This window comes from Ursus arctos, unplaced genomic scaffold (assembly GCF_023065955.2).
Source record: "Ursus arctos isolate Adak ecotype North America unplaced genomic scaffold, UrsArc2.0 scaffold_30, whole genome shotgun sequence".
NCBI lineage: Eukaryota > Metazoa > Chordata > Mammalia > Carnivora > Ursidae > Ursus > Ursus arctos.
The window spans coordinates 20,167,463-20,181,867 of NW_026622986.1; the positions used below are offsets into that span (position 1 = coordinate 20,167,463).

A 14,405-nucleotide genomic window follows, 5' to 3' on the forward strand; every position below is an offset into this window, starting at 1 on the left:
AGATATTTTCAGGTTTCTTAGATGGCAAACACTATGGTTTTGAGTTTTGTTAATTAAAAATAGCTGTGTACTATAAGAAAATTAACCTGGCAAGAATGTACTTTTCTATTTTGTATTTACTTATTTTTAAAATTTTTATTTGAATTCCAGTTAGGTAACATCCAGTGTAGTAGCACTACAATTTAGTCTTCCATACATCACTCGGAGAGAGATGTATGGAAGTGCCCTCCTTAATCCCCATCACCTATTTCACCCATCCCCTCACCCTCCTCCCCTCTGGTAACCAGCAATTTGTTCTCTGTAGTGAGGAGTCTGTTTCTTGGTTTGTCTCTAAGAATTTTTTTTTTTTCAAAAGGCTGAGACTTTAAGTATTTTAGTCTAAATTTGATACACATTTGATTAATGAATTCAGCTTTAAAACTAGGGATAGGAAAGTAGGGAAGACTGTAATTTTTCATCAGTTTTCCTCATTATTAATAGTTTTTATGACTGCTTTGGAAAGTTTACACTTTATGTGTGTTTTGTTTGTTTTTTAGGGAGAAGTAATAGCACTGGATAAAATACCCAACAAAGTAGAAAAAATAAAACAGAATGCTTTATTGTTAGGGCTGAATTCCATCAAGGCGTTTTGTTTTGACGGAACAAAGGCTCTTCAACTCGATATGGTTAAGGATGCTGAAGGTGAGTTAAATTTTATCTTTACAGGCTTCTGTAATTGGCTCTTGGAAACAGATTTTGCTGTCATTGTTCTAGCCCTAAAATATCCATAAGACCTTGAAACTGGCATGGATCTGAGATATTTTGCCATAATAGATACCATTTTGCTTTTCATCTTATCCCAGAACATATATATAGTACCTATATATAGTTATGTCAGATTTTAATAACATCAAATCAAACCCCAAGACTTGGTCAGACTCTTTAGTCTTAATGTATTTGTCTTAATTTCATATTAAATCTCAGAAAGCTTATTAGCCTTTCAAGTTTATGATTCTTGAGCTAATTTTTTTTTCTTCATTTTTCTTGAGAGAATGGGGCTATGGAGCTGGGAAGGAAGGGAAAACTGCCACATATCTTGTTTTGGAGTAAAATGTTGCATTTATTAAGTCCTCTGTTGCTATCTTTGTGTAGATATGGTTTCATGAAATACTCAAGAAACTTGCATATTTTAATGAATTAATTGCCATTAGTTTCCCCAAAATGTTTATTGATTAAAGATGCTACTTGAAAAAAGATGATTTTAAAAAGGTGAGGACATGGTTTTGACTTCCCACCCTTTACAGACCATCTAGTTTTCACATATGTAAGGTCTTATTCATAAGAATGACTGGTAGCAGTGGACAGCTCAATATAATCCATTACTGTCACTTTACTGAAATTGTTGGTAGGTCACCAAGTTATATATATCATTGAATTAAGTGATCATCCTCAAAAGCATATTAGGCTGAGATTGGGGTGAGAACAATCAAGCTGTGAAGGTAGCCATCTTAGAGTTTGGTCTTCAGTGCTATAGGGAGACATTCATTAATTAACTTGGGATATTCGATCACTGATTTTTCACTCATCCATATCACTTTATTAGCTGATGGTTGTAGGTTGTCATCTTTAGCTCTTTTTTTCATTAAGACCTGTTTCATCACAGATACTTTATGGTACTTTGATTTGGAGTATTAAACCTAGAGTGTCTGGCAGTAGACCCAATCTGTTTGATGGAAAATGCATCAGTAGTAATGTCAACATCAACATATCTTTGGGACTCCTGGAAAGTGAGAAGTTATTTTGTGACACCTGCCTGATGTGTAATAAACCACATGGGAATAAACAAATAAATGAAACACATGGAAGGCTTCTTAGAAAAATATGGATTGTTCTCAGGAGCAAGTTCTGGACTATTATGTATCTTCCTATAGAGGTGGGAATAGGTCAGGTGTAATTGCCTGATTACGTGAGAACAGCACTTCATAGTCAGTTGATTGTTAACCCAGAAGAGTTAGCCAGGACTTCGCAGGAGATTTATAGTAGCGTATCAGCTAATGGGCTGTATCCGAGAGACCCAAAATACAGTGGTTTAGGAAAGATAGAAGCGTTTTTTGTTTCTTTGTTTGTTTTTGTTTATTTTGGTCCCACCTGACAGAAGTGGGCCTCCAACATGGTAGTTTCATCTCTGGGTCCAAGGCAGATGTGCCAGTTCTTTCAAGGGGAAGGAAAAGGGTATCAGAATCCTTATGAGTTCACATGCCACTGGCCAGGTTAGTCATTGATCAATTTAACTGCAAGGGGGGCTGGAAAATGTTGTCATTAGATGTGTAGCCATGTGCCCAGTTCGAAACATGACTTTAGAAAAAGACGATAATGGGTATTAAAGAACAACTAGCAGTCTGACAAAGACTTTGTATTACTGAAAGTGATGATGGTGATTGTTAAAATTTACAAGATACTTTAAATTTCTATTATTTTAGGGTAGTTGACAGTGTTATTAGTTTCAAGTGTACAGCATAACAATTCTTAAGTTCTGTATATACTCAGTGCTCACCACAGTCACCCTCTGTCACCATAAAATGTTACTATATTATTGAGTATATGCCCTCGCTGTGCTTTTTATCTCTGTGACTTACTCATTGTATAGCTAGAAGTTTGTATCTCTTAATTTCCTTCACATATTTTGCCCATCCCCTTACCTACCTCCCCTCTGGCAACCACCAGTTTGTTGTCTGTATTTATGAGTCTGTTTCTGTTTGTTTGTTCACTTATTTTGACATTTGGAGTCCACATATAAGTGAAATTCTATGGTATTTGTCTGTGTCTGACTTATTTTACTTAGCATAATACCCTCTAGGTCCATCCATGTTGTCATGAATGGCAAGATGCCATTCATTTTTGTAGCTGACTAATACTGTGTGTGTCTGTGTATGTGTTTGTGTATACATACCACATCTTCTTTATCCCATCTATCAGTAGACACTTGGGAGTGCTTCAGTATATTGGCTACTGAAAGGGGCACCTGGCTGATTCAGTCTGTAGCGTATGCAGATCTTGATCTCGGGGTTGTAAGTTTGAGCTCCACGTTAGATGATATAAAAAAAAAAAGTACTGCCTACTGAAATAATACGGCAATAGGGTTGCATATATCTTTTTTGAATTAATGTTTTCATTTTCTTTGAGTAATTATCTGGTTGTAGAATTACCAGATCATATAGTATTTTTATTTTTAATTTTTTGAGGAATCTCAAACAGATAATACCTCCAGCTTTGTTCTTCTTTTTCAAGATTGCTTTGACTGTTTGGGGTCTTTTGTGGTTTAATATAAATTTTAATACTCTTTGTTCTAGTTCTATGAAAAGCACTGTTGTTTTTTTTGGTAGTGATTGCGTTAAATCTTTAAATTGCTTGGGTAGTATGGGCATTTTAATGGTATTCTTCCCATCCATGAGCATGGTGTATCTTTCCATATGTTTGTATTGTCTTCAGTTTCTTTCCTTAATGTCTTAGAATTTTCAGAGTATAGGTCTTCCCCTCGTTTAAATTTATTCCTTTGCATTTTTTCTTTTTGGTGCATTTATAAATGGGATTGTTTTCTTAATTTCTCTTCTACTTCATTATTAGTGTACAGAAACACAACAGATTTCTGTATATTAATTTTACATTTTATAACTTTACTGAATTCACTAATTTTAATAGGTTTTTTAACGGTCTTTGGGGTTTTCTATATATAGTATCAAGTCATCTGTAAAGAGTAACAGTTTTATTTCCTCCACCAGTTTGGATGCCTTTTATTTCTTGTCTGATTGCTGTGCCTAGACTTCCAGTACTGTGTTGAATAAAAGTGGTGAGAGTGGACATCTTTGTCTTATTCCTCATCTTAGAGGAAAAGCTTTCAATTTTTCACTATTGAGTATGATATTGGTTGTGCATTGTTTCATATACGTCCTTTATTATGTCGAGGTATGTTTCTCCTAAACCCACTTTGTTGAGAGTTTTTATCATGAGTGGGTATTGTATTTTGTCAGATGGTTTTTCTGCATGTATTGAGATAATCATATGGTTTTCATCATTCTTGTTAATGCGATGTATCACATTGGTATGTGAATTTTGAACCATCCTTGCATCTGTGGAATAAATTCCACTTGTTTGTGCTGAATGTTCCTTTCATATATTGTTGAATTTGGTTTGCTAATGTTTTGTTGAGGATTTTTGCATCTGTCTATCAGGGGTAGTGGCCTGCAGTTTTCTTTTCCTGTAGTGTCTGTCTGGTTTTGTTAACAGGCTAATGCTGGCCTCTTAGAATGAATTTGGAAGTTTTTCTTCCCCTTTTATTTTTTGAAACAGTTTGAGAAGAATAGGTATTAACTCTTCTTTCAATATTTGGTAGAATTCACCTTTGAAGCCATCAGGCCCTGGACTTTTGTTTGTTGGGAGTTTTTTGATTACTGATTTAATTTCATTACTAGTAATAAGTCTGTTCAAATATTCTGTTTCTTCCCGATTCAGTTTTGAAAGATTGTACGTTTCTAGGAATTTATCCATTTCTTTTAGGTTGTCCAATTTGTTTCCATGTAATTTTTTTGTAGTGTTCTTATAATCCTTTGTATTTCTGTGCTGTTGGTTATTTCTGTTCTTTCATTTCTGATTTTATTTTTTGAGTTCTCTCTTGATAAGTCTGGCTAAAGGTTTATCAATGTTGTTCATCCTTTCAAAGAACCAGCTCTTGGTTTCATTGATCTTTTCTTTTGTTGTTTTTTTAGTCTCAATTTATTTCCACTCTAATCTTTTTATTAACTTCCTTCTACTAACTTTGGGCTTTGTTCTTTTTTCTCATTCCTTTAGGTGTAAGGTCTGATTGTTTGAGATTTTTCTTATTTCTTAAGGTAGGTCTGTATCACCATAAACTTCTGTCTTAGAACTGTTTTTGCTGTGTTCCCAAAATTTTGGACTGTTGTGTTTCCATTTTCATTTGTCTCCAGGTATTACTTGATTTCCTCTTTGATTTCATCATCGACCCATTTTTGTTTAGTTCCATGTTATATAGCTACCGGGTGTTTGTCTTTTTACCAGGTTTTTTTTTTTTTTAAATTCTAGTTTCACATTGTGGTGGTTGGAAAAGATGCTTGATATGATTTTGGTGTTCTTAAATTTGATACTTGTTTTGTGGCCTCACATGTGATCTCTCTTGGAGAATGTGCCACGTGCACTAGAAAAGAAAGTGTGTTTTGCTCGTTTTGGATGGAATGTTCGGTATCTTTTAGGTTTATTTGGTCTATGTGTCATTCAAAGTGACTGTTTCCTTGTTGATTTTCTGTCTGGATAATCTATCAGTTGATGTAATTGAAATTGAGGTGTTAAAGTCCACTACTATTGTATATCCTCCTGTTGGATTGATCCCTTTATTATTATGTAATGCCTTTATTTGTCTCTTATTAGAACTTTGTTTTTAAGTCTGTTTTGTTTGATAGAAGTGTTTCTGCCTGGCTTTGCTTTCTTGTTTGTTTTTGTTTTGTTTTTTTTGGGTTTTTTTGTTGTTGTTGATGTTGTTTTTTTTGCTTCTGTTTGCATGGAATTTCTTTCCATTCCTTCATTTTCAGTCTCTGTGTCTTTAAGTCTGAAGTGAGTCTTCTATGGACAGCATATAGGTGGGTCTTGATTTTTTATTCATGTCTTTTAAATGAAGCATTTATTTAAACTTGAAGTAATTGTTGGGGTGCCTGGGTGGCTCAGTCAGTTAAGCATCTGCCTTCACCTTAGGTCATGATGCCGGGGTCCTGTGTTGGGCTCCCTATTTGGGGAAGGGAGTCTGCTTCTCCCTCTGCCCCTCCCCCTGCTCATGCTCGCTCTCTCTTTCTCTCTCTCTGATAAATAAATATGTACTTACTGCCATTTTGTTAATTGCTTTCTGGTTATTTTTGTAGTTCTCTGTTCCTTTCTTTTTTTCTTGCTCACTTCCCTTGTGGTTTGGTTGGTTCTTTTAGTGTTATGCTTGGATTCTTTTCTCTTTTTTGTGTGTGTATCTGTTATAGGTCTTTTATTTGTGGTTATCATGGTGTTCATTTATAACATCCTCTTGTGTATAGCAGTCTGTATTAAGTTGGTGGTTGACTTAAGTTCGAACACTGAAAGCACTAAATTTTTACTCCCCTTCATTTCATGTATACGATGTCATATTTTACATCTTTTTATTTTGTGTATTCCTTAAGTTTTGCAGATATACTTGATTTCACAACCATAGTGTTTTAACCTTCATATTGGTTTTAGGAGAAATTAATCTCTATTCACTGTGTGTTTGCTTTTACCAGTGAAGTTTTTTTCTGTCGTGATTTTCTTCTAGTTATAGTCTTTTCTTTCCTCTGAAAAAATTCCCTTTAAACAGTTCTTGTAAGGTGGGTTTAGTGGTGATAAATTCCTTTAACTTTTTTTTTGTCCAGGAAACTCTATTTCTCCTTCATTTCTCCTTCAAGATAGCCTTGCTGTTGAAGGGCATCTTGGTTCCTTCCACAGTTTGGCTATTGTGGACAATGCTGCTATGAACATTGGGGTGCATATGGCCCTTCTCTTCACTACGTCTGTATCTCTGGGGTAAATACCCAGTAGTGCAATGGCTGGTCATAGGGTAGCTCTATTTTTAACTTTTTGAGGGACCTCCACACTGTTTTCCAAAGTGTTATATGCAAACAATGAATCATGGAGCACTACATCAATAACTAATGATGTACTGTATGGTGACTAACATATCATAATAAAAAAAAAAAGGAAAAAAAAAGATAGCCTTGCTGGGTAGAGTATTCTTGGTTGTACGTTTTTCCTTTCAGCACTTTGGGTGGGTTGTTTTTTTTTTGTTGTTGTTTTTTTGTTTTTTTGGTTTTGTCTTTTTTAAAAGATTTTATTTATTTGACAGAGAGAGCGAGAGAGCAGAATCAGGGAACAGCAGAGGGAGAGGGAGCCCGATGTGGGGTTCAATCCCAGGACCTGGGATCATGACCTGAGCCACAGGTAGTCCCGTAACCAACTGAGCCACCCAGGCGCCCCCCCCACCTTTCAGCACTTTGGATGTATCATTGCCACATTCCTCTGGCCTGCAAAGTTTCTGTTGAAAAATCAACTGATAGCTTAATTGTCAGAGCTCCCAGTGTTAGGCTCTGCTGATTTTCAAAGCCAGGTATCATGAGACTCATCTTCACAGTTTAAGTCCCCAGGGCTCTGGTTGCCAGCTGTGGGATCTGATCCCCTCCTTCATCTTTCCTCTTGTGCTTAGTCTTATCGGGGGTTTAGTCATTGACCTTATCTCTACCCCTCTTACCCTTTTTGATGTGTCCTTCTCTTTATGACTAGGTGTGGAAGATCTGTCAGTCTTCAGATTTTCAGAATGAGTTGTAGAAGTTGTGGTTGTTGGTTTAGTGTCTGTGGGATAAGGTGAACTCAAGATCCTTCTACTCTGCCATTTCCCCCCTCATGTTTTCTAAATTTATTCCTTTTAGTTAATAAATTGCTTCTTTCCTTTTTAAGTTGGAAGGGTTTAAAGTCCTCTGAGTGGATAAATGAGGTGTTTAGTATAAGGTGGTAAGGAGTTGATTCAGTGACTTGGTCACTGTGCACTAATGTCAAGTTGCAGGGTAGTTTTGATTTTTAAACAATTTGTTCTGGGTATGGACTGCTGTTATAACAAAGCAGCCCATCACTCAGTGACTTAAAACAACAATAAGTTTATTATTATTTCTCACAATTTTAGGGATCAGCTGGCAACTCAAGTGGTTTTTACTTTCAGTGGCTTATGCAACAGCAGTCACATGGTACCTGAAGGAAGCTTTGTCTACCACATACCTATCTGGAGGTTAATGGTGGCTCTCAGGTGGCACCTATACATGGCCTCTCCGTGTACTAGATTTTCTCAGACCATGTTGGCTGGGTTCTGAAAACAAGTGTCCCAAGAGCCCCAGGCAGAAACTGTATCACCTTTTATGACCGCATCCAAAAGTCGTGTAGCAGCAAGTCTGCTTTTGTCAAGAATAAAGGAGAAGGAACATTAGACCCTATCTGCTGTGGGAAAAGAGTCAGTGTCAAATTGAAGGGCAAGTGGGGTGGGAGGTATTGTCATAGCCATCTTTGGAAAAAAGTATAATTTTTTTCACAGTTTTAAATTATTCGTGTGCTTAGCTATAAATTTTTAACTTATATGCACAATAGATTGTTAGCTGGACACAGAAAGAATAAGTACTGACTTGGAAAATGAAAGAGCACAAAAACAATAATTCTCCCAATTTACTTCAGGGTGATTTTCACCTGTTCTGTAAATTCAGTTAATATGATAAAAAGTTTTACATAGCTTGGCAAGGTGATTTTAATACCAAAAAAACAAAAACAAACCCTAAAAAGAGAAAATATTGTTTGAATATTCAGTTTGAACTCTTTATAAAGAGTTATATTTAGTTTGACTTTCATTTATTGGGAATAAAGATTATCCATACTTTTAATGTTGTGGTTACCTATAAGGAGTAACCCAAATCCAATCTTTTCCCTCATAAATACAATTTATAAAAAGAAACCAGTTGTTTTTTAATATATTACTAGGTAAGTACTAAAAATCATTCCTGAGAGCAGTTTTTATTCTTGATGCCAAAGGAAACATTTTATGTCATATTAGAGATTTTTTGAAAGATTACCCTTTTTCTTACCTAATTTTAAATTATATCCACTGTAGTATTTGTTAAATGGGAAAGAATAGTGGTTTTTCTTCATATAGGATCAATAGTAAAGATTGCTTTAGAATGGAAATTTGTAATCTTTAATAATCTGACCTCACTTGTTCTTTTTAACATCTTTGTTGTGTATCAGTATATATTTCATGTACCACACAATTCACACATTTAAAGTATACAGTTCACTTGTTTTTTTATTCAGTTATGCAGCCATCATCACAATCTAATTTTTGAACAATTTCATTACCTTGAAAAGAAACCTCATACATTTTAAAAAATTTTTTTCTTATGTTAGTCACCATACAGTACATCATTAGCTTTTGATGTAGTGTTCCATGATTCATTGTTTGAGTACAACACCCAGTGCTCCATGCAATACGTGCCCTCCTTAATACCCATCACCAGCCTAGCCCATCCCCCCACTCCCCCTCCCCTCTGAAACCCTCAGTTTCTTTCCCAGAGTCCATAGTCTCTCGTAGTTCATTCCCCCTTCTGTTTACCCCCCTTCATTATTCCCTTCCTTCTCCTACCGATCTCCCTGCTATTCCTTATGCTCCACAAATGAGTGAAACCATATAATTGTCTTTCTCTGCTTGACTTATTTCACTTAGCATAATCTCCAGTCCCTTCCATGTTGCTGCAAATGTTGGGTAATCGTTCTTTCTGATGGCTGAGTAATATTCCATTGTATATATGGACCACATCTTCTTAATCCAGTCATCTGTTGAAGGGCATCTCGGCTCCTTCCACAGGAACCTCATACTCTTTAACATTCAACTCCTTATTGCCTTACACTTCCACCCCCCAGGCTTAGTCAACTCTTAATCTGCTTTCTGTCTCTGCAGATTGGGCTGTTCTGGATATTTCATATAAAGGAAATCCTGCAGGATGTGAGCTTTTGTGACTGGTTTCTTTCATTTACTGTACTCTTATTATGGTTTATCTATGTTATGGTATGTCTCTGTACTTCATTCCTTTTCGTGGATGGACAGTATTCCACTGCACAGATTATTATTTATCCAGTCATCATTTGGTGGACATTTGGGTTGTTTACCCTTTTTTGGCTCTTATGAATAATGTTGCTGTAAACATTTGTGTACAAGTTTCTGTGTGGACATAGATTTCATTTCTCTTGAGCATATACCTGCAAGTCGCATTTCTGGATCATATGGTAACTTGACATTTACCTTTCTGTAGAACCGCCAGTCTGTTTTACAAAGCAGCTGGATCATTTTACATTTTCAGCAGCAGTATATGAAGGTTTCAGTTTCTTCACATCCTCACCAGCATCTGTCCTTTGATTAAAGCCAGCTTAGTAGGTATGGAATTATTTTCCTGGTTTTGATTTGAGTTTCTCTGTTGCAGGTTTCCCTGATGACTAATAATGTTGAGCATGTTTTCATGTTCTCGTTGGACATGTTATATCTCCTTGTCTAGTCAGATCCTTTGCCTGTTTTTAAAATGGGTTGTCTTTTTATGTTTTGAGTTTTAAGAGTTCTTTATATATTCCAGGTACAAGTCTTTTATTAGACATAGGATTTATAAATATTTTCTCCCATTCTGTGATTTGTCCATTCACTTTTTTGATGATGTTCTCTGAAACTCAAAAGTTTTTAATTTGTTGTCCCCTTTACCTATTTTTTCTTTTGTTATTTGTTTTGGGGTGTCTATAAGAATTTTATAATTTTAGTTCTTATATCTAGGTCTAGAATCCATTGTGAAATAATTTTTGTTTATGGTGTGATGAAAGAATCAAACTTGATTTTGATTCTTCTTCCCATAGATACTCAGTTGCCCCAGCACCTTTTGCTGAAAGACTGTTTTGCTTTGTTGAATTGTCTTGGTACCCTTGTTGACCATAAATGTAAGGGTTTATTTCTGGACTCTCAGTTCTCTTCCATTGATTGATATTTTTATCTGTAAGTTAGTAAGGATTGTCTGGATTACTATAGCTTTTTAGTAAATTTTGAAATCAGGAAGTGGGTTGTCTTCCAGCTTTGTTCATCTACAAATAAAGATAGGTCTACTGTTTTCTTTCTAATTTGGATGCATTTTGTTTCATTTCTTACCTAGTTGTCCTGCTAGAACCTCTAGTACAATGTTTAAGCGGAAGTGGTAACAGAGGGCATCCATATCTTATTGCTGATCAGTCTTTCAAGTGGTTTAAAACCAGCTAAAGGTTTCTCATAGATAACCTTTATCAGGCTGAGGAATTTCCTGTTATTTCTGTTTTACTGGGTGTTTTTAATCATAAAATAGTGTTGGATTTTGTCAAATGCTTCCTCTGTGTCTATTGAGATGATCTTGTGGTGTTTGACCTTTATTTGAGTTTCAGATGCTAAACAACCTTGGATTCCTGGGATAAATCCTACTTGGTCATAGTGTGTAATTTTTTTCACATGTTGCTAGATCGGGTTTGTTTGTATTTGTGTCCATATTCATAAGAGACACTGGTCTGTAGTTTTCTTTCCTGTGCTGTGTTTGTCGGGTTTTGGTATTAGGGTAATTATGGCTTCATAGGATGAGTTGGGAAGTATTCTTTTTCCTTCTGTTTTTGAAAGAATTTATCAAGAATTATTAATTCTTTTTTAAATGTTTGATAGACTGATCAGTGAAAACATCTGGTTGGGACTTTTCTTTGTGGAAATTTTAAAAATTATTAATTTAGTCTCTTTACTTACTACAGATTTATTCAGATTTTCTTTCTTCTTAAATCATTTTCAGTAGTTTGTGTTTTGCTGGTAATTTATCCATGTCATCTAAATTATCTGTACAGCTATTCGTAGTATTCCTTTTTAATTATTTTTCTTTCTGTCAGGTCAGTAGTAATGTCCCCTTTTTAATCCCTGATATTAATATTTTGAGTCTTTTCTCTTTTTTTCTTGGTCAGTCTAGCTTAAGTTTTGTTCATTTTGTTGCTCCTTTCAGAGAATTAACTTTTGGTTTTTGTTGATCCTTTCTCTCTTTTTTTTTAATTCTCTGTTTCATTAATTTCTGCTGTAACCTTTATTATTTTCTTCTCTATTTTTTCGTTTGCTTTTCTTTTTCCATTGTCTTAAGATGGAAGGCTGGGTTGTTGATTTGAGATCTTTTTTAGAAACATAGCTGTTTACAGCTGTAATTTTCCCTCTAAGCAGTATCTCACTGTTTCCCATAAGTTTTGGTGTGTTGTGTTTTTATTCATGTCAAATCATTTTATGATTTACCTGTGATTTCTTTGACCCATGGTTATTTTGGGGCATGTTTTTTAACTTCCACATATTTGTGAATTTCCCAAATTTCCTTGTATTCCTAACATATTTTCATTCCATTTTGGTGAAGAACAAATGAATGAGTTCAGCCTTTTTAAAATTTACTGATCTGTGTTTTGTGGCCTCACTTATGTTCTCTCTTAGAGAATGATTCATGTGCACTGGAAAAGAATGTGTGTTCTACCATTGTTGAGTGGAATGTTCTATAGGTAATCTGTTAGGTCTCCTTTATGTTGAAATGTTCTATTTCCTTTTTGATCCTGTGCCTGGTTATTCTTTTTATTATGAAAGTTAGGTATGGAAGTCTCCAACTCATTGCTGAATGGTGTATTTCTCCCTTTAGTTCTCCCAGTTTTTGCTTTTTATATTTGGAGGTTCTTTTGTTAAGTTGGGGCAAGAACAGTTGGGGCTTTGGTATTCTCAGCCTGCTGTGCCTGGGCTAGAGCTGTCCATGTATGAGTGCGGGCTGGGTGGAGGAAGGCAGCCCCAGAGTGTTTTCAGCTGCTCTTAACCTGGAATCGAGCCTTTGCAACATGGGACTTGAGGGGATTAGAAATGCTGGCAGGCCTCTGACTTCCAGTGAATTAACCGTATTTCTTGCCTGGGAGGGTAGGGAGAGAGGCAGCCATGTGTTCCTGGCTGCACTCACGTGAAGTGGATCACTTTTCCCTCTGAGCCTCAGGGAAGAGGCTTTTGGGGCAAAGGAAGGAACAGACTGTGGCTCAGATACCACAGATACTCACATTTCTTATATTTTCTTTAATAAGTGTTTCTTCATTTGATGTATATCCTAGACATTTTCTAGAGACTTTAAATGGTTGTTTTTGTTTGTGTTGTAATTTTTACCAGTTCTTTCAGTGGGGAGAAGTTCTGCATGCCTTCATTCCAAAAGTTGTCTCAGTCTCGTTATTTGTATCATAAAATTGCTCCTAAATTCTACAACACCCCAAACTAACGTAGTTTTAGAAGTCACTAAAGGTAGTTGTAAGATTATATAGTAAAAGGTTTGCATAAGTAAAAAGTTGGGTACCTTATACAATGTATAAGCTTTAAATGTTCTTTCCATGGCTTTCTTGTTTCGAACAAGAGAAATTTCTCTTGGACCAGGTACATTTGGGGGTCATTTGGTGATCTTGGTCTGATTTTTGACATGTCTAGAAGATTTTGATAATTTCTCAATTTCTGTATAATTATCCACTACCTTTTATGAAAATGGTACTTATGAAGAACAGTGAGTTCAGTGATGAGGCATTATTGTCCCTACTCCGTCAGGGCCATGGCATATAGTTATGCTCTGTCCAAGGGCACCTGGCTGAGGGATATGTTGAGGGGCTGAGTTCCAACCTGTGCTCTGTTTATCATGGTGCAGGACTATGTTAATCCCGAGGTGCAGATACCTTAATCCTAGCTCACACAAAGGTATCTTGCGGGCTGGCAGATATTTTTAAGGAATTTTCAGTGCCTGGGGGGGAATTAAGACATGAACCCTAGGGCACGTGGGTGGCACAGTCATTTAAGTGTCCGACTCTTGTTTTCTGCTCAGCTCATGATCTCAGGATCGGGAGATGGAGCCCCACACTGGGCTCCATGCTCAGCATGAAATCTGCTGGAGATTCTCTCTACCTCTCCTCTTGCCCCTCCCTGCCACGTGCTCGTGCTCTCTCTCTCAAATTAATTAATTAAAAAAAATACCATACGTCCAAAAGCTACCAAGTGCTATGGGAACTCGGAAGGATTACTTCTTAGAGGGACAATGGAAAAAGCATTTAGGTGAGGAGGTGGTATTTGTTAGGCGTTGAAAGGGTAGATAGCAGTTGGACAAATGGAAGTGAGTGCAGGGGGCTTCTCAGGTGAATAGAATTAGTAGAAGCATGGAAATAGGAAAGTTCATGACATTTTTGGGTAACAAAGTGGTGATGTGGACTTGTTTGTTTTCAACATTGGTGAATATGGGGGAGTACTGAGAAATGTAGCTGGAGAACAATCTGGATGAGGCCCGATTGTTCATTGTTAATGGTCTGTATTTGTTAGTCTCAGGAGTTTATTCCAGAGATTTAGGAGCTGTGGGAATAGTTTTTGGTTTTGTTTTACTTTGTCAGGGAAATGAATAACTTGTTGAGAGCTGTGTTTTGGGAGAATTTGCCCACAGGATTAAAAAAAAGTATACAAGGTATTGCAACAGAAACAATTCATTACAAATTTGTACTAAAGAGAGACAATTTAGTATAAATAAGTAGTGTAAGGAATCTGTTAAATAGATGTTGAAGAGCTGGAAAAGCAAAAAGAGATCACTGAGGCATCCTAGATCTAATCACTACAGAGAGCATCTACTACCCTTGTAGCTCTTCTAATAAGTAAGAGAAAGGTAACAGGGGCGCCTGGTGGCTCAGTCAGTTAAGCGTCTGCCTTCGGCCCAGGTCATGATCTCTGGGTCCTGGAATCGAGCCCCTCGTCAGGGGCTCCCTACTCA

The 14,405-nt window shown here is 36.3% G+C and overlaps 1 protein-coding gene across 3 annotated transcripts in view; it reads left to right on the forward strand.

Annotated features, from left to right (window-relative positions):
* The window catches only part of NSUN6 (NOP2/Sun RNA methyltransferase 6), a 65,434-nt gene that overhangs the window by 31,990 nt on the left and 19,039 nt on the right, over nucleotides 1–14,405 (forward strand). For all 3 annotated transcript variants that reach the window (XM_048219410.2, XM_026478975.4, XM_026478973.4), the window contains exon 8: nucleotides 537–681. In XM_048219410.2, coding sequence (XP_048075367.1) covers nucleotides 537–681 — 145 coding nt within the window. The remainder of the gene's footprint in view (nucleotides 1–536; nucleotides 682–14,405) is intronic.